Raw genomic sequence first — 18,528 nt, 5'->3', positions numbered from 1 at the left:
GGTGTAAGATGGCACCGTGATGCCATCTGTTGGTAAATTTTCATTACTGCAACTCTTGTGTTTTACCGGGGTGCTTGAGATACCAGGAAGTGTTGTCATGTACTGAACAAGAGTGGTTACTCGCATCAATGCCTCTGTCTCGTCATTTAACATTCAAACATGGTGTCTGAGTCGGATAACTAACCATGCTTTCCGCAAATTAGAGTCACCTGCTCTGGTTTACAAAGAAATGCTTATTTGTGAAAAATTTCGCCCGGAATTGGCCTTAGCTAGAGTGAGTTTGGTAGTTAGCTTCAGTTTTGTTAGCACCGGTTTGACATGGCAGCGAACATTCCCCCTCCCGCCGTTATGAAGCTCAGCGGGGATTGGAGCACGAACTGGGATACGTTTAGAGGTGAATGGGAGGACTATGCGCTAGCAACGGGATGTCGAAAAGGAAGATGAGGTCGTGGCTGCCACTCTGAGGACTATAATGGGAACTGAATGCCGACACATATACAAACACAACCTGAAACTAACAGCAGCTCAGCAAGGTAACGCTATAGCCATTCTTGATGCTTTTGAACATTACTTTACACCAGCAAAGAACGTCATCTACGAGCGTTATGTTTTCAGTCGTTGCAAACAGGAGGACGGGGAGTCCATTGACAGCTTTGTCACTAGGTTAAGGGAAAAGGCAGCTACATGTGACTATGGTGCTTTAAGAGATGAACTGATCAGAGATACGATTGTGCTTGGCATAACTGATGAGGGCACCCGCAGACGTATGCTGAGAGAGGGTGACCTGACGCTGGCCTTGGCAGTGGAGACATGACGTGCAGCAGAGCTTACTGATATACGGATAAGGTCCATGGAGTTAGAAAGGCAACATACGGACAATGGCAATGCTACATTCAGGCAGCCAGTAAAGAAATCCCCCTTTGCCACAGCTAATGCTAATACTACAGCCAACTGCAGTAGACAACCCCAATACATGCCGATATTGTGGCATTTCTCATGGACGAGGAAAAGAACACTGCCCAGCCTATGGAAAAATATGCAAATCCTGTTGTACAGCTAATCACTTCGCAAGGGTCTGCATGAAAAGCAAGAGAAAGGAGGGTAAAGTGCACTCCATGGAAACAAACACAGATGAAGGGAACGACAGCACAGAGGATGTACATGCTAGCGAGTGCATAGGGGCAGTGAGGGCAAAAGGACAAAAGTGGTTTGTCACTCTGCTACTTAATAATAAACCACAGCAATGCCAGCTAGATTCAGGGGCCACATGCAACGTTATGAGCCTTAAAGACAAAAGGAGGCTCGCGCCCAGAGACAAACTCACACAGAGTAGCACCAAGCTGAAACTGTATTCAGGCCAGTTCATGACCTCTTTAGGACTGTTTGTGACAGAGTGTGTTTTACGTGGCCAGAAATACACCCTTGAGTCTGAAATAGTTGAGGCTAGTCAACAGCCATTACTGTCAGGTTCTACATGCGAGCGCCTTGGACTTATTAACTTCACCATCCCAGCTGATCTTAACATTATAGACAAAGTCCAGGCTGGGCCCCTGAGCAAGGAGACACTCCTAAGCAAGTACCATGATGTCTTCAACGCACCGGTCGAGTCAGTTCCTGGGGAAGTCCACTTTGAGTTGGACGCAGCAATCCAGCCTGTCCAGTGTGCACTCCGCAATGTACCAGTGGCCATGAAAGCAGCTACGAAGGCTCAGCTTGACAAATACGAAGCAGATGGCCACATCATATCCGTCACCGAGCCTACGGACTGGATAAGTAATATGGTTATCGTCAAGAAACCAGACGAGCTACGGATATGCATTGATCCTAAACACCTCAACCGGGCTCTGCGACGTTCACATTACATTATGCCCACGTTGGAGGATGTTCTTTACAAGCTCCCAAAGGCCAGAGTCTTCACGCTCGTGGATGCCAGAGATGCCTTCCTGCAGTGCAAGCTCGACGAGTCCAGCAGCGTCATGACCACCTTTTGGACACCCTGGGGCAGAAAGAGATGGTTGAAGCTTCGATTTGGTGTCTCCGTGGCTCCAGAGGTGTATCAGCGGAAACAGCATGAGCTGTTGATGGGACTCAGTGGCGTGGAACCCATAGCAGATTACATCCTCATAGTGGGCTGTAGTGACAGTGATGAGGAGGCAGAATGTGACCATGACGCCAAGCTGCTGGCCCTGATGGTCAGATGCAGACAGGTCAAGCTAAGGCTAAGCATAAAAAAGCTTCAGTTTAACAAGAAATTTGCGGAGTGGTTGAAAAAACTGTGTGTAAACTTCCGACTTCAACTGTATGCGTCTGCGTGGTCCCATGGTGTTTATACTTGCGTACTATTGTTTGTACAGATGAATGTGGTACCTTCTGGCGTTTGGAAATTGCTCCCAAAGATGAACCAGACTTGTGGAGGTCTTGGCAGATTTCTTTTGATTTTCCCATGATGTCAAGCAAAGAGGCACTGAGTTTGATGGTAGGTCTTGAAATACATCCACAGGTACACCCCGAATTGACTCAAATGATGTCAATTAGCCTATCAGAAGCTTCTGAAGCCATGACATAAACAGCTTGGAAAATTCCAGAAAATTAACTTCTTTGGGCTGGGGACCGTATTGAGTAGCTTGGATGAATAAGGTGTCCAGAGTAAACTGTCTGCTACTCAGGCCCAGTTGCTAATATATGCATATTATAAGTAGTATTGGATAGAAAACACTGAAGTTTCTAACTGTTTGAATGATGTCTGTGAGTACAACAGAACTCATATAGTAGTTTTTCACCTATCGAATACACAGTGTCTATGGGGTCAAATTGCACTTCCTAAGGCTTCCACTAGATGTCAACAGTCTTTAGAACCTTGTGTAATGCTTCTACTGTGAAGTGGGGGCGAATGAGAGGGGAATGAGTCAGAGGTCTGCCAGAGAGCCACGAGCTGGTGACGCACGTTAACGTGAGTTAGCTTGAATTCCATTTCATTTCTGAAGACAAAGGAATTCTCCGGTTGGAACATTATTGAAGATTTATGTTAAAAACATCCTAAAGATTGATTCTATACATCGTTTGACATGTTTCTACGGACTGTAACAGAACGTTTCGTCTGCTCCTAGTGATCGCGCGTCATGAATTTGGATTACTGGGCTGAACACGCGAACAAAAAGGAGGTATTTGGACATAAATGATGGACATTATCGAACAAACAAACAAACATTTATTGTGGAACTGGGATTCCTGGGAGTGCATTCTGATGAAGATCATCAAAGTTAAGTGAATATTTATAATGCTATTTCTGACTTCTGTTGACTATACAACATGGCGTATATCTGTTTGGGTTGTTTTGGTCCCTGAGAGCCGTACTCAGATTATAGCATGGTGTGCTTTTTCCGTAATTATTTTTTGAAATCTGACACAGCGGTTGCATTAAGGAGAAATGTATCTATAATTCCGTGCATAACAGTAGTATCTTTTATCAATGTTAATTATGAGCATTTCTGTAAATTGATGTGGCTCTCTGCAAAATCACCGGATATTTTGGAACTAGTTTAAGTAACGAGCCAATGTAAACTGAGATTTTTGGATATAAATATGAACTTTATCGAACAAAACATACATGTATTGTGGAACATGAAGTCCTATGAGTGTCATCTGATGAAGGTCATCAAAGGTTAGTGATTTATTTTATCTCTTTGTGCTTTTTGTGATTCCTCTCTTTGGCTGGTAAGATGGCTGTTTTTCTGTGACTTGGCTCTGACCAAACATAACCGTTTGGTTTGCTTTTGATGTAAAGCCTTTTTGAAATCGGACACTGGTGGGATCAACAATGGTGTAAAATACTTGTATGTTTGAGGAATTTTAATTGTGGGATTTATGTTGTTTTGAATTTGGCGCCCTGCGCTTTCACTGGCAGTTGTCATACCGTTCGTGGGATTTCAGTCCAAAAAGGTTAAAGGCACAGTCAATTTAGCGTATGTAGACTTCTGACCCACTGGAAATGTGATACAGTGAATTATAAGTGAAATAATCTGTCTGTAAACAACTGTTGGAAAATTACTTGTCATGAACACCGTATATGTCAAAACTAGTTTGTTTTCAAGAAATTTGTGGAGTGGTTGAAAAATGAGTTTCAATGACTCCAACCTAAGTGTATATAAACTTCCGACTTCAACTGTATTTAATAATCTCAACCCACCCAATTCATATTCATTATATACAGTGGGGCAAAAGGTATTTAGTCAGCCACCAATTGTGCAAGTTCTCCCACTTAAAAAGATGAGAGGCCTGTAATTTTCATCATAGGTACACTTCAACTATGACAGACAAAATGAGAAAAAAAAATCCAGAAAAACACCTTGTAGGATTTTTAATGAATTTATTTGCAAATGATGGTGGAAAATAAGTATTTGGTCAATAACCAAAGTTTCTCAATACTTTGTTATATACCCTTTGTTGGCAATGACAGAGGTCAAATGTTTTCTGTAAGTCTTCACAAGGTTTTCACACACTGTTGCTGGTATTTTGGCCCATTCCTCCATGCAGATCTCTAGAGCAGTGATGTTTTGGGGCTGTTGCTGGGCAACACGACTTTCAACTCCCTTCGAAGATTTTCTATGGGGTTGAGATCTGGAGACTGGCTAGGCCACTCCAGGACCTTGAAATGCTTCTTACGAAGCCACTCCTTCGTTGCCCGGGCGGTGTGTTGGGGATCATTGTCATGCCACGTTTCATCTTCAATGCACTTGCTGATGGAAGGAGGTTTTCACTCAAAATCTCACGATACATGGCCCCATTCATTCTTTCCTTTACACGGATCAGTCGTCCTGGTCCCTTTGCAGAAAAACAGACCCAAAGCATGATGTTTCCACCCACATGCTTTGCAGTAGGTATGGTGTTCTTTGGATGCAACTCTGCATTCTTTGTCCTCCAAACACGACGAGTTGCGTTTTTACCAAAAAGTTCTATTTTGGTTTCATCTGACCATATGACATTCTCCCACTCTTCTTCTGGATCATCCAAATGCTCTCTAGCAAACTTCAGACGGGCTTGGACATGTACTGGCTTAAGCAGAGGGACACGTCTGGCACTGCAGGATTTGAGTCCCTGGCGGCGTAGTGTGTTACTGATGGTAGGCTTTGTTACTTTGGTCCCAGCTCTCTGCAGGTCATTCACTAGGTCCCCCCGTGTGGTTCTGGGATTTTTGTGATCATTTTGACCCCATGGGGTGAGATCTTGCGTGGAGCCCCAGATTGAGGGAGATTATCAGTGGTCTTGTATGTCTTCCATTTCCTAAAAATTGCTCCCACAGTTGATTTCTTCAAACCAAGCTGCTTACCTATTTCAGATTCAGTCTTCCCAGCCTCGTGCAGGTCTACAATTTTGTTTCTGGTGTCCTTTGACAGCTCTTTGGTCTTGGCCATAGTGGAGTTTGGAGTGTGACTGTTTGAGGTTGTGGACAGGTGTCTTTTATACTTATAACAAGTTCAAACAGGTGCCATTACAGGTAACGAGTGGAGGACAGAGGAGCCTCTTAAAGAAGTTACAGGTCTGTGAGAGCCAGAAATCTTGCTTGTTTGTAGGTGACCAAATACTTATTTTCCACCATCATCTGCAAATAAATTCATTAAAAAACCTACAATGTGATTTTCAGGATTTTATTCTCTCTCATTTTGTCTGTCATAGTTGAAGTGTACCCATGATAAAATGATGGGGGGGGGGGGCTGTATTTTAGGTGGGAGAACTTGCACAATTGGTGGCTGACTAAATACTTTTTTGCCCCACTGTAGATCCAATACGTAATATTGTACATTTATCATAATTAGGTTTTAGTCCAGAAAAGTAATCTAGATCTTCAATGAGACATTGCAGTGATCTAGCTTGCGGACTTGATATAAAACTTGAGTCATCGCCATACATGGACACCTTTGTTTTTAAGCCTTGGATTTCTAATCCTCTGTTGTTATTGGATCTGATTTTAATAGCTAGCATTTCGATGGCCATAACGAATAGATATGTTGACAGCAGACTCCCTTGTTTAACTCCTCTTGACAATTCAAAACTCTGAGAAGTAGCCGTTATTTACTATTTTACACCTGGGGTTGCTATACATTTCTTTTACCCATTTTATAGGAGAATTGTCGAAATTTAATTGCATTTCGCTAGTATTTTTGCATCACAACATTTAAGTGCAAGGAGCCTCCAGTTTTTTAGATATACTGGGTCTTTTTACATTTGCCATCTGGGACTTGTTTTAATATAGAAATCAGACCTTCCTGCTGAGTACCTGACAGACTACCATTTCTATATAGTAGTTAAAACAATCTAACAATGGCGCTTTTAGTATCTCAAAAACGGTTTGACATACCTCTACCGGTATGCTATCAAGCCCTGGGGTTTTTCCAGACTGAAAGGATTTAAAAGCCTCAAAGTTCTTCCTCTGTAATTTGGCCTTCGGACTGATCTGATTTGTTAATTTTCAATTTTTTTACATTATTTGTAAAGAATTCCTTACCGTAATCTTCATTCAGTGGGAGAAGATGAGACGGAAAAGAGAACGTCTGCCTAAAATAATTAGCTTCCTCTTTTGAAATATTATTCGGAGAATCATAGATGACTCCCGTCTTCAGTAACGAGTTTCTGCAAAAAGAAAAACTGTTCATTGATTTCCCTTGTTAGTCTTGTCTCTAGCCAGAAACTGCTTTTTCATTATTGATGAATAATGAATTGAATGATCTCTGAAGGTACATTTTAAAGGTATCTGAAACAATAAGGGGATTTGCTGAAAATTCAGTTATAAATGATTTTGTCTCAGTTAAATAGTTGTCCTCCAGTAAACTTTGATTAAATTTCCAATATCCCATCTACGTGGAAAATCTATAAGAGTTATGTGAACGCCAATTAGATGATCCGATCGCATTCTGTCTCCTATTTAAAACTTTTGATGCACAAGAGAAAGATACAAAGTAGTCAAGACGACTAGCTTGATTAAGTCTCCATGTATATCTCACTAGGTCAGGGTTTTTAGTCTCCAAATAGCCACTATTTCTAATGTGTCCATAATATTTGTGATTTCTTTAAGGGCACGGTTATGATGGTTTGTAGAGTGATTACCTTTACAGTCCATTGAGGTACTTAACACTTTGTTAAAATCTCTTAACATAATGGTTGACTTTATTTCAATCGTGAATGACAGTTGTCGGACTTTCCCCTTCCTCTCTCTCTTCCCTCTCTTTTTGTCCTCTCCACCCTCCCTCCCTCCCTCTTTGTAGACTAGAACAGTCAGAGAACCTTGACGAGAACCAGCGGAACCTTCTTCAGATCACAGACCGGTTCTTCCTGGCCATTATCAACTCCTCCAGCGAGTTCCCACCACAGCTACGCAGTGTGTGTCACTGTCTCTACCAAGTAGGTTCATTCCCCACCTCTGGCCTCACGCTGCTCTCTGGGTGGGTGGAGTGTGTTACTGTCGCCGACACCCTTACAAGCCACTGGCTTTCTTCCATACTGTGCTAATAATGGCACTAGGTCACATCTCTCACTCTCTCTAATACACACAGGCACAACCTTTTTACTCTTCTCTGACTTTCCACTAACGTTGCTGCTATACGTCCTCTGCCCTCTTCTACGTGTTCGCTCTTCATGTACTGTGACAGAACAGATTAAGGACTGTCCCTTCAATGCTGGTGGTTGGAAAAGGGGGAACATATGCAGATGAATTAACTGACTACAGCAACATCAAGACACCACAAAGCAGCTAGTGTCCCTACTGTCAAACTGCTTACACACACACCGTTTCCATTAAGCCTAACTTTTCCATGAAAGAACACCTCTGTATGGACACACACACTCCACTCGCCTATTTCCTGTTTCCATCAGCATGTCTGATGAGCCGAGACCGCTGCCCTCTGCTTCCACAAAAACGGACTTTCTCTCTACACATCAAATGTTTCGATATCTCAATGAGATGAACGCGGGGTGCTTTGGAACCACTAATGTTATTTTGTTGGACACAACACCAAAATAGCACAGAACATGAAACTGACGCATATCGATCTCCCTTCGCTCGATACAATCCTATACTACTACCATTGTTTTTTTACAGGCAGATTTTCGCACAATCAGCACGCGCACACAATAGTTGGGCTGTGTCTGCTCTTGTGTGTGTGTGTGGTGCTGTGACCTGTTTATGCTCATCTCTGTTCTGTTGGCTACTTGCCACTTTCTACTGACTAAAGCCACAGTTAAAGACAGAAAGTTAAACAAAGAAGCAGTAAGTTCAGAGAACGTTTTCCTCAGACCCTTTTATTTTCAAAAGCAAAAATAACGTTGCCTTTCATTAAAAAATAAAGACATTCTACAAATAGTAGCGCCAACTTACTTGCTTCCATTTTCTATTAACTCCAAGAAACCAGTGCATTCGGTTACAGCAGGGGTGTCAAACTTATTCTCTGGAGGGCCTGGTGTCTGCGGCTTTTTGGTTTTTCCTTTCAGTTAAGACCTAGACAACCAGGTGAGGGTAGTTCTTTACTAATTACTGATCTTAATTAGTCAATCAAGTACAAGGGAGGAGTGAAAACCAACACACTCGGCCCTCCGTGAAATGAGTTTGACACGTGCGTTCCTCTCTTTCTCTCTTCCAGATGGGTTTTGGGATTGGAATGGGTGCAACAGTGTTTCTCGGAATGTTTCTAGAGGCTGAATTTGGCTGCAGTTGACATCAACACATCACCAGGGGGACAGTTTTCTACAACACTTCTTTCTGTGTTGCTGCAGTGCATATACAGTGGAATGTTACGTAGTAAAGTATTGTGTGCATTTTTATTTCTTTCTTTACATTTGTTAATCTTTGAATTTAACTAGGCAAGCCGGTTTAGAACAAATTCTTATTTACAACGACACAGTCATCTTGCTTAGTGATTGCGGTGGTTTTATGTCTGTTGTATTTGGGCCATATACTGTATAGGGCCTATTTGAAATTGGTTTATTGCACTTGCACCAAATATTTGAATCTAAAGGCCTAGGTGAAGTGAGGATTGTCTGTCTTGTGTACATGCATGTTGGTGTCTGTCTTGTGGACTATGGTTATAATTTATTGCTCTGTAAAACACTGTGTGTCTGGCTGATCACCTGTGAGACATTTTTCTGCTTTGCTCTGGGAGTCATATCTCCATGTATTCGCTGTTGTTTTCTGGCTGGTGAAATTCAATGTCATTTTTAACCCCTTTTTTCTGTCGAGCCTTAAAGTGCAATCATTTCAGTCAAAAATATCAAAATCCCAATTTATGTTCCAAAACTAACTTCATAAGAGCTGTTAAAAATAGGTTATATTTAACTCAAAAGTCCATGATTTACGCATTGTTGGCAGAATAGATGGAAGCAGTTCTTTGCGGGATTTAATATAAATTACAAAAACATTTCTTGGTAGTCCAAAAGATATTGCTGTCAGGTTGGAAATCACATCTGGCCGGGTACATTGTTTGCTGCCTCCACCCATTCGAGATGTTTCAATGACTCAATATTTTGAACAAAAATGGACGACTGTAACGAAGGCTGAGAATGTCAACACAATCAAACTAGCAAGGGCAATGATCAGAAGTCCGCCATAACGGGGCAAATAGGCTAGCGCACGTGTCAAACTCAATAGGACACACAAGCGAGTATAAATGAGTAAACTTTCGAGTCATCTACTTTATGAAATTATAGCCTGAGTCTCTCATCAGTCAATTTAACTTCAATTGCGCTGCTTTCGTGTGCCCCGGTTACAGCGCTCAGCCGAGGGGAAGTGTACAGACACTCCACAGCATATTATGCACATCTACAAGCATAGCAGCGAAGGTTGGACAAATATGATTTATATCTTTGTTTTGGTATGTTCAAATGCTATATACAGTATCCTCTGTACATACGTGGATATTTATAAAGGGACACATTTCTTTTATGAGAAAACAATGGCCAGTTTGCGTAGTTTTTTGTATAAGCAAAAAGGATATGTCTGGGCCGCAAATTTGTTATTTTGTCAATATGGCCGTGCGCTGATTTGAGTTTGACACCCTGGGCAAGCATACCTATTTATGTATGTAGCTATTTATTTAGCTTAAAACACAGAGCATAGCGTTAGCTAGCTAGCTGCTGGGAGGATGTCATGTCATTGGAAGAGTGGGGTGAGCGACCGACTTTTACCACTGATCGTTTTTCGATGGCTACAGCTGGAGATGCAGGTGCCATTTTTAGTTAATTTGCAAAAAATGTGAATCGCTTTGCTAGCTATGCTGAACATGAACGACTTATCCACACAAACCCTAAAACAATGAAATCAGAGTATTAAGAGATAAAGTCTGATTTCTCTTTAATTTTGTTTCTACTTCCTCTACGGCAATCACATCTTTAGTCTCCAGGAATAAACACCTGGATAGAGGATCTGTAATTGAGCTCCTGGAGAAGAAAGCTGTTAAGGCTGCATTCGGCCCAGGCAACAAGGATGAGATGGAATACTCCTACCCAATCCTCATCTCATTCCTGCGCAATCTTACTGATGAGTATGTTAAAAGTTTTTCTGTAATGTTCAACATTGATGAAATATTGTGCAGTGGGAACTAAACACTAACTAAAACACTTATTTTAAATTTTCTAGGCAGTGGCAAGTGATCTACAAAGGACTAAAAAAAACCTGTAAGTTTCCCTACCTGCCTTTGAGTCAATGATCTGTTGAATTCAGAGATTAGCCATCAAGTCATATTCTGTTATTCATGTTCATTTCTCTGTCAGACTTCATCAAACTTTGAATTCAGTCACAGACAAGAATAACAATGTTGAGATCAAATGCATTCTGTTCGATCTAGAATACTTTACATCACAGTTCCATTGAAAAGACTGTTTTTGTTCTGTTTGTTTAAAACAGATGACAAAGGAACAGCTTGCCAAATTGTGCAAGACAATTGTAACCTTCATCGCACAGACCACCCTGCAGATCCTGCTGCCAGCCCTGGCCCGCGTACTTGGGGTAAAGGACTTTGCTGACAACGACACTGACTCACCCAAGAGGGGTGGCAGTGCAAGATCCTTTGCTGCCTTTGATCAGGAAAGACTGGAGCTCATCCAGGAAGTTAGATATCTGGCGAAGAAAATGAATAAGGGCGGCACAGGGGCTCAACATCTCAGGTCCCTAACACCCTCTTCTAAGAGGTATGTTCCCCTCAAGGTTTTCATGTATGGATTTCACCAAGATCATATATCCCAGTGTTAGCCAATGCAATTTACTCTATCTGATGTAGTACAAAATGTAATGTATCAGCCTTTGAGCATATTCAAATTAATGAGCATGTAAAGCGATCAAAAGGACATGTAGATATTTAGAATACTACAATTACAACGCTTGACCGATTTGCCAAGTTAAGACAGGAATTATCATGCTTTGCTTGTTTGTTTTAAAGTTCCCAGACCTCAGTGAAAGTCCACCTGGGAATGACAGAGGACAGAATCATCAAAAGTGTCCAGGAGCAACTGTCTGGTCATAATATCATGTCCTCTTGCCCACCTGAGCTGACTGTTGGTCTTATCAAGGTGGTGGTCGAACAGCTTAACTCTGCCCTCTCTGCGACCATCAGCAGAGCCATTTCAGGGCTGTCCTTCCCTATTTCTTCTGGTAACCAGGTAACCGCTGAACAAATGGTCAACATGGTCCAGAAATGTTTTGATGATCACGCCACTCCAGAGGACCAGAGCTCCACTTCTGTATTAGAGTCATGCATTCCACCTGCAACAGAAGAGGTGATGACTGTTATCGCAGAGATGGTGGGTGAATTGGAAAAAAGAAGATCCGGAATTGGCTAAGGTTTTTCGAGAAGTGGCTGTGAAAGTTAAAATGTTGGCATCTGGCAGTGACCATGTAGTGGAGCACCTGGATGTTGAAGACTCTCCTGTTCCAGAGGAGCTGAACATAATATGTACATCTTGCAAAGCAATGATGCAAAATCTTGGCACTCTGTTTAGTGTGAAGTTCAAGACCAAAGCCTCAAAGGCTGTGAGTGAAATTCTTGTGAGAAGGTGAATGAGCGATATCTCTGGTATGGTTCAACCTTCTCATTCGTTTAGTACCACTCCAAGCATGATGAATGCATCAAGCCCATCTGACAGGATCCTTGATTCTGTGGCCACTGAGCTCATACAGACCAAAGTAGAATCTGAGGCATCAAAAATAATTGATAACTTTGTTGAAGATGTCAAGGACATTGTGCAGTATGCTGAATTAGATCAGCCAACAAGCACCCAGAGAGATACCCAAGTGGGACACTGAACGACAAAGCGGAAACCCTTCCATGCAGCTCGTAGACTCTGCGAGAGACTTCAGGCAAAGCTGGAGACATTGTTCCTCAGAATGGGTGGAGCTCCAGTCCAAGGGGAAGAACTTATGGAAAAAGCTGACTCCAGTGCTGTGCTTCTGGAGCATACTGACTCCAGTGATCTGCCTGTTTCAATCCTGAGCTTGCCTTCCCCATGTAGGAGTGAATCCCCTATGTAGGAGTGAATCCCCTATGTAGGAGTGAATCCCCTATATCAGAACGTAGTTCATCTTCTTTATCTGATGGATGTGATTCAACTGACTCTGTAGGAGAGAAAACACCAGAGCAACCTGAAACCAGTAAGAGTGAGGCAATACTGCAAGTGGTCAACTCAACAGGACTTGGTTCTCTCCGTAAATGCCAAAGTGAGAATTCTCAACCATTACTGTCTCTCTGTGATTCCAACATGGTGCCCTGCACCAAAGAGGTCTTGTCCCAGATTGTGACCATGTATAGGTCAGAGGTGGCAGATTTGGAATGCACATCATCTGTTGCAGAGGGTTCCTCTTACAACTCCCTTGAAGTCTGTGGCTTTTTGGACAGTGTCATGTCTTATCTAGAAGACATGCCTGTGTCTGGTTCTTTGTGGTTGGAAGGATCAAGAGATTCTCAATGACTGAGGCTGGAGTAACTCTCCAGTGAGGAGTTCCAGATGAACGCTACCAACGAAGTGCGAAAAATACTGATCAAATCAGTCAGTAGCTTTCCCAGCAAAGTCAGTTCCAGCCAGACAGATTCTCAGATGTTGCCAGCAAAATCAACAATTTCCTTAAGGCATACAGATATAACTGCTTTTGAAATCGTTGGATCAATTACAAATGACATGAAGAGCCTTTTCCCACCCACAGAGTCTTCTACTACTCTATGGCAGGCAGACTCTATGCTTCAACAGAGTGATGAGAAAACCTCAGAGTACACTGAGGCCACACCCAAAGGCTCACAGTCTGGTTTGGAAGTATCTGAGAAGAAGATCTGGACAACTGCAAAGACTATTTACCACAATGTGAAGACAAAGATGAGGAATTATTTTACATGGCAAAATCAAGTCAAAGCAACAACGGCTCAAGCCAAAAAGACCCTCAGCCATATTCTGCTTTCAATTCAGAAAGAGCTGTCAAAATCTGACCAAACGGTGACTGCGCTTTCACAAATAGAGAATGTGGTTGGAATGATGCTGAAGGATGTTGAAAGGGTAAGCAGTGAATGTGGTGAGGAACTGATCTATCAAGCGCCACAGCGTTCTTCCTCCTCGTTGTCATCCTCATCTGCCAGATCAAAGAAGTCAGAGTGGGAATTTGCACTCCCTGGCACTCCCATCTCTTCTGATTTACCAGAGAGTATTACTCAGCCCATTGTGAGATGCTCAGTCATCGACATGGGCAAATCTACTAAGCCAAAAACATTGGTGTGTGATGCCAGGAAAAGCATGTCTGCAATAGTGGATACCATCATAAAGGAGGTACATCCAGAGGAAGAAGGGGAGGTTGCATTCCACCCTGATCTAACAGCTGCAATAGCAAGACTGGAGGAGTTCATATCTCAGGGTAAGATTGGTGCTCTCTCACGTGATCTTACTCACCAAGTCAACCGCATCATTTCTGAGAGCAACTTGACACCTCTGGTTCTGACAGTGGCGGCTGGAAAGAGTGCATCCGATACAGTCCTTACTGAGCTGAAGAGGAATGACAAGACGGTGGGGAAGCCCACAGCTTACAAGCTGGTTCAGCTTTTTGCAGAGGAGTCTGTGAAGCGCCTCTTGCTTCCTAGCCTTGTGCCCTCTACAGCTTCAATGAGTTTGGCTCAGGGAGTTAGTGTGCCGGCTTGCGTATCTGAAGATAGGATTTCATGTTCTTTTTCTACATCAGCATTTAGTGACACAGTCAGCCTGTTTACCAAAGTAATGGTAAGCCAGGTCATGGACTCTGTGGTTTCTGATGCACAAAGCAGAGGGTCATCTCCAACCGGAACTGTAACTGATATAGGCAGTCTACTGAGTGGTAAGTCCTACCCTTTCCCATCTTTCTCCGCCATCAGCATGACAACAAGTGGGACCTCCAATGCTGCACGAGGCTTTGAGGCCAACATAGTTGCTGAGGAAAGGAATACCATCAGTTGTTTTGGTGTACCTCAGAGCATTGTTTGTGATCAGAATTCAACCAGCCCGGATGTTGCCTTGCTTTCAACCCCATCCACTGACAACTGGCCAACCCCAACCCCATCCACTGACAACTGGCCACAGCCACTGGCCAGGTAGGTGACGAATCCGACGAAGCGCTGCACTGCCTTCACATCAGATAGGTGAGGCATTTCCAAGACAGCCTTCACTTTTTCAGGATCCGCCTTCAATCCGGTGGAAGGACAAGATGTGCCAATGAAAGCGGACGTCTGGCACTTTAACAAACTATAGTTTTGGCAAGTCGGTTAGGACATCTTCTTTGTGCATGACAAGTAATTTTCCCAACAATTGTTTCCAGACTGATTATTTCACTTATAATTCACTGTATCACAATTCCAGTAAGTTAGAAGCTTACATACACTAAGTTCACTGTGACTTTAAACAGCTTGTAAAATTCCAGAAAATTACGTCATGGCTTTAGAAGCTTCTCATAGGCTAATTGACCTATTTTGAGTCGGTGCCGCTTTGCTTGACATCATGGGCAAATCAAAAGAAATCAGCCAAGACCTCAGAAAACAAATTGTAGACCTCCAAAAGTCTGGTTGATCCTTGGGAGCAATTTCCAAACGACTGAAGGTAACACGTTCATCTGTACAAACAATAGTACGCAAGTATAAACACCATGGGACCACGCAGCCGTCATACCGCTCTGGAAGAGACACGTTCTGTCTCCTAGAGATGAACGTACTTTGGTGCGAAAAGTGCAAATCAATCCCAGAACAACAGCAAAGGACCTTGTGAAGATGCTGGAGGAAACGGGTACAAAAATAACTATATCCACAGTAAAACGAGTCACATATCGACATAACCTGAACGGCCGTTCAGCAAGGAAGAAGCCACTGCTCCAAAATCGCCATTAAAAAAAGCCAGACTCCGGTTTGCAACGGCACATGGGGACAAAGATCGTACTTTGTGGAGAAATGTCCTCTGATCTGATGAAACAAAAATAGAACTGTTTGGTCATAATGACCATTGTTATGTTTGGAGGAAAAAGGGGGCTAGCTTGCGAGCCGAACACCACCATCCCAACCGTGAAGCACGGGGGTGGCAGCATCATGTTGTTGGGGTGCTTTGCTGCACGAGGGACTGGTGCACTTCACAAAATATATGGCATCATGAGGAGGAAAATTGTGTGGATATATTGAAGCAACATCTCAAGACATCAGTGAGGAAGTTAAAGCTTGGTCGCAAATGGGTCTTCCAAATGGACAATGACCCCAAGCAGACTTCCAAAGTTGTGGGAAAATGGCTTAAAGACAACAAAGTCAAGGTATTGGAGTGGCCATCAAAGCCCTGACCTCAATCCTATGGAAAATTTGTGGGCAGAACTGAAAAAGTGTGTGCGAGCAAGGAGGTCTTCAGACCTGACTCGGTTACACCAGCTCTGTCAGGAGGAATGGGCCAAAATTCACCCAATTTATTGTGGGAAGCTTGTGGAAGGCTATCCAAAACGTTTGACCCATGTTAAACAATTTGAAGGCAATGCTACCAAATACTAATTGAGTGTATGTAAACTTCTGACCCACTGGGAATGTGAAGAAATATATAAAAGCTGAAATAAATCACTCTAGTATTATTCTGACATTTCACATTCTTAAAATAAAGTGGTGATCCTAACCTAAGTCAGGGAATTTTTACTAGGATTAAATGTCAGGAATTGTGAAAAACGGAGTTTAAATGTATTTGGCTAAGGTGTATGTAAACTTCTGACTTCAATTGTATAAAATCACTCAACTTTCTTTTTGCTCTTTAGTTCATTCTCTTGGTTGTTGGTGCTTTGGGGGTTTCTTGGGGGTGGGGAATGGAATGAATTGTATTTTTGTTTTTCTGGGGGGGGGGGGGGTCTGTGGGAGGGGTATCGAATGGTTGAGGGACAGCTATTGGGGAACCTTGGGGGGGTTGGGCTTCACGTTTTTTGGCCTGGTGGAAGATCTGTCAACGTGCCCTTGAGCAGGGATTTGACCATGGAGGCTTCTGTGTGTCGCTCTGAATGGGAGTCTGTTGGATGACTGGTATGATGTAGTTGTTGAGCGGCTTCACTGCAAGTATATTGTATGTTTCAGATATTCAATTTAAAAAAAACACTTTAAAAAAAGTCAGGATTGCCTAGGTAACTTCCATTTAAAAAGGTTACCCCCCAAAATTGCTCAAATCGACATGCTATCCTTTACCACCACACCAGGCTACCACAGTCTAACTGGTGGAATGCTTCCGGTTAATGTTCCGACCTGGTTGTGTCCACCTCAAAGCTGATGTTGTGCCACTCTGGGGTGGTGACGACCCCTTTAAGTAGAGGCTCCAGGAGCTTCTGTAGGTACGCCGCCCCGTAAACCTAACACAAAGAATTTCAACATTAAAATGCCTTTAAAATTCCAGGCTTGGTGCGAGTGCTTCAGGTTATACCATTTAAAATTGTCTGTATGGGAGAGAAATGTGGTTTTACCTTGAAACAGAAGGTAATGATTTTATTGGCCAGACTGTTGCCTCTGAAGAGAGTCTGCATGGAGTCAGCCAGCTCTACCTCCTTGGAGAACATATTCCACAGCAGCTGATACAGCAGGTGGCGAGAGTCAAACAGTGTCACCAACACACGGGCCAGCTCGTCCTGAAGAAGACACAGGAGGACACACTATGTTTCAACAACTACTGCCTCAAATTCTCATACTTGCACAGGGGTGGCAAACCCTTTTCCTGGAGAGCTACAGGACATGCAGGGGTTTGCCCCAGCCTTGCACTAACATGTCTGATTCTACTAATAAATCAGGTTTGTTATTGTAGTGCTCATCATTGTGAAGGTTAGTCACCCAAAAGGCTGTGTTTCGTACATACCCATTGGGATCCTGGCACCACATTGGCCAGTGCCATGGAGATGGGCAGCTCTCCCTGGTCTCCCATCATGGTGACCAGCTCCACCAGCCTTTCAAAGCGGTCTGCCAGCACCGTCTCTGCCAGTGTGTCAAACTCTGTCCCCTGCTGGAGGATCTTAGTCAGAACCTCCATGAAGGTGGCCCGAGTCTGCAGGTCCTTATGGTAGCCCAAACCTGGAGAAGGGTGGATGGTGGGGGGAGGAGAGAGAGACGGATAGAGAGACAGAGCAACGGAGGGGGCACAAGAGAAAGATTAAGGGTGGCAAAGGATACAGGGACATTATATTTGAGGTTTGATTGTTCATTTTGGAAGCTATGGTCCTTGGTAGATGGAAGGACGAACATTATAGCTTTCCTGGTACTATAAAAAGGTGGAGAAATACTACTGCTACAGTAGATCACCGATAGAGTGCAGGAGTCCGCTGTCCACGTTGGCGTTGAGGAGGTTGGACATGGCCAGGACAGTACAGTGTCTGAGGGAGGCCAGGCGTCGAGACATGCCCCTCTTCCTCCCAACCACCGGCTGGCCATCATCCTCCACCTCACTGCAGTCATTCAGCAGGTTCATGAACAGGGTAAAGTACCTGGGTACAGGGGGTAAAGCAGGGTTCAGAACACTTAACAGGCAGTTTGAATTAAAATCATGTGCACATTTAAGTTAATGTATTCCTTTACTTCTATACAGAAAACACTGTTTATTTTGCGTGTGGAAATGTTACAGCATGCACAGTAAACAGAAAGCTGAAGAGCAGCAACAGATAACTAAGTCTCTCTGGATAAGCACGTCAGCTACATGACTAAAAGGTATAGGAGTATATATGGAGCGGCAGGGTAGCCTAGTGGTTAGAGCGTTGGACTAGTTGAATTAACAAAAATGAATGACGTACCCATTGATTCTTGAAGAATATAACTTATAAATGTCCCATGAGCTGTCGTACCCCATCAGAGCTCAAAATATACACTTCTTTTACTCCAACGTTTATAAACTAAGTAAATGTAAACAAAACACTACATAGCCTCAACGCATTGTTAAAACTATAATTTTTATATCAGGTATGGTCATTCTATAGCTCTGTCTGAATTTGGGAGTGGTAATATTTCTCCAGACCAATCCAACTTTTTTTTATTGTTTGAACTGCTGACTGAAGCTTTAAGT

The 18,528-nt window shown here is 43.0% G+C and overlaps 1 protein-coding gene across 1 annotated transcript; it reads right to left on the bottom strand.

Annotated features, from left to right (window-relative positions):
- Positions 1 to 8,272: 8,272 nt before the first annotated feature.
- On the bottom strand, positions 8,273 to 17,975 carry LOC135534551 (neurofibromin-like). Its single transcript, XM_064961508.1, has 5 exons — positions 17,775 to 17,975; positions 17,335 to 17,546; positions 16,949 to 17,110; positions 16,734 to 16,837; positions 8,273 to 11,743 (listed from the first exon to the last, which is right to left on the bottom strand). Exons 1-5 carry the CDS (start codon positions 17,938 to 17,940, stop codon positions 11,731 to 11,733), a joined length of 657 nt encoding a protein of 218 aa, XP_064817580.1. The 5' UTR covers positions 17,941 to 17,975; the 3' UTR covers positions 8,273 to 11,730.
- Positions 17,976 to 18,528: the final 553 nt, after the last annotated feature.

Source organism: Oncorhynchus masou, unplaced genomic scaffold (genome assembly GCF_036934945.1).
Source record: "Oncorhynchus masou masou isolate Uvic2021 unplaced genomic scaffold, UVic_Omas_1.1 unplaced_scaffold_3562, whole genome shotgun sequence".
Lineage (NCBI taxonomy): Eukaryota > Metazoa > Chordata > Actinopteri > Salmoniformes > Salmonidae > Oncorhynchus > Oncorhynchus masou.
Note: the sequence above shows the minus strand (reverse complement) of the source record. Positions and strands in the feature narration are given on the sequence as shown.

Coding starts and splice junctions, on each gene's coding strand:
- LOC135534551 (XM_064961508.1), bottom strand. CDS start 17,940: ATGAACCTGCTGAATGACTGCAGTGAGGTGGAGGATGATGGCCAGCCG. Junction 17,547..17,774: donor CGGACTCCTGCACTCTATCG/GTGATCTACTGT, acceptor ACCCTTCTCCAG/GTTTGGGCTACCATAAGGAC. Junction 16,838..16,948: donor TCATTACCTTCTGTTTCAAG/GTAAAACCACAT, acceptor TCTTTGTGTTAG/GTTTACGGGGCGGCGTACCT.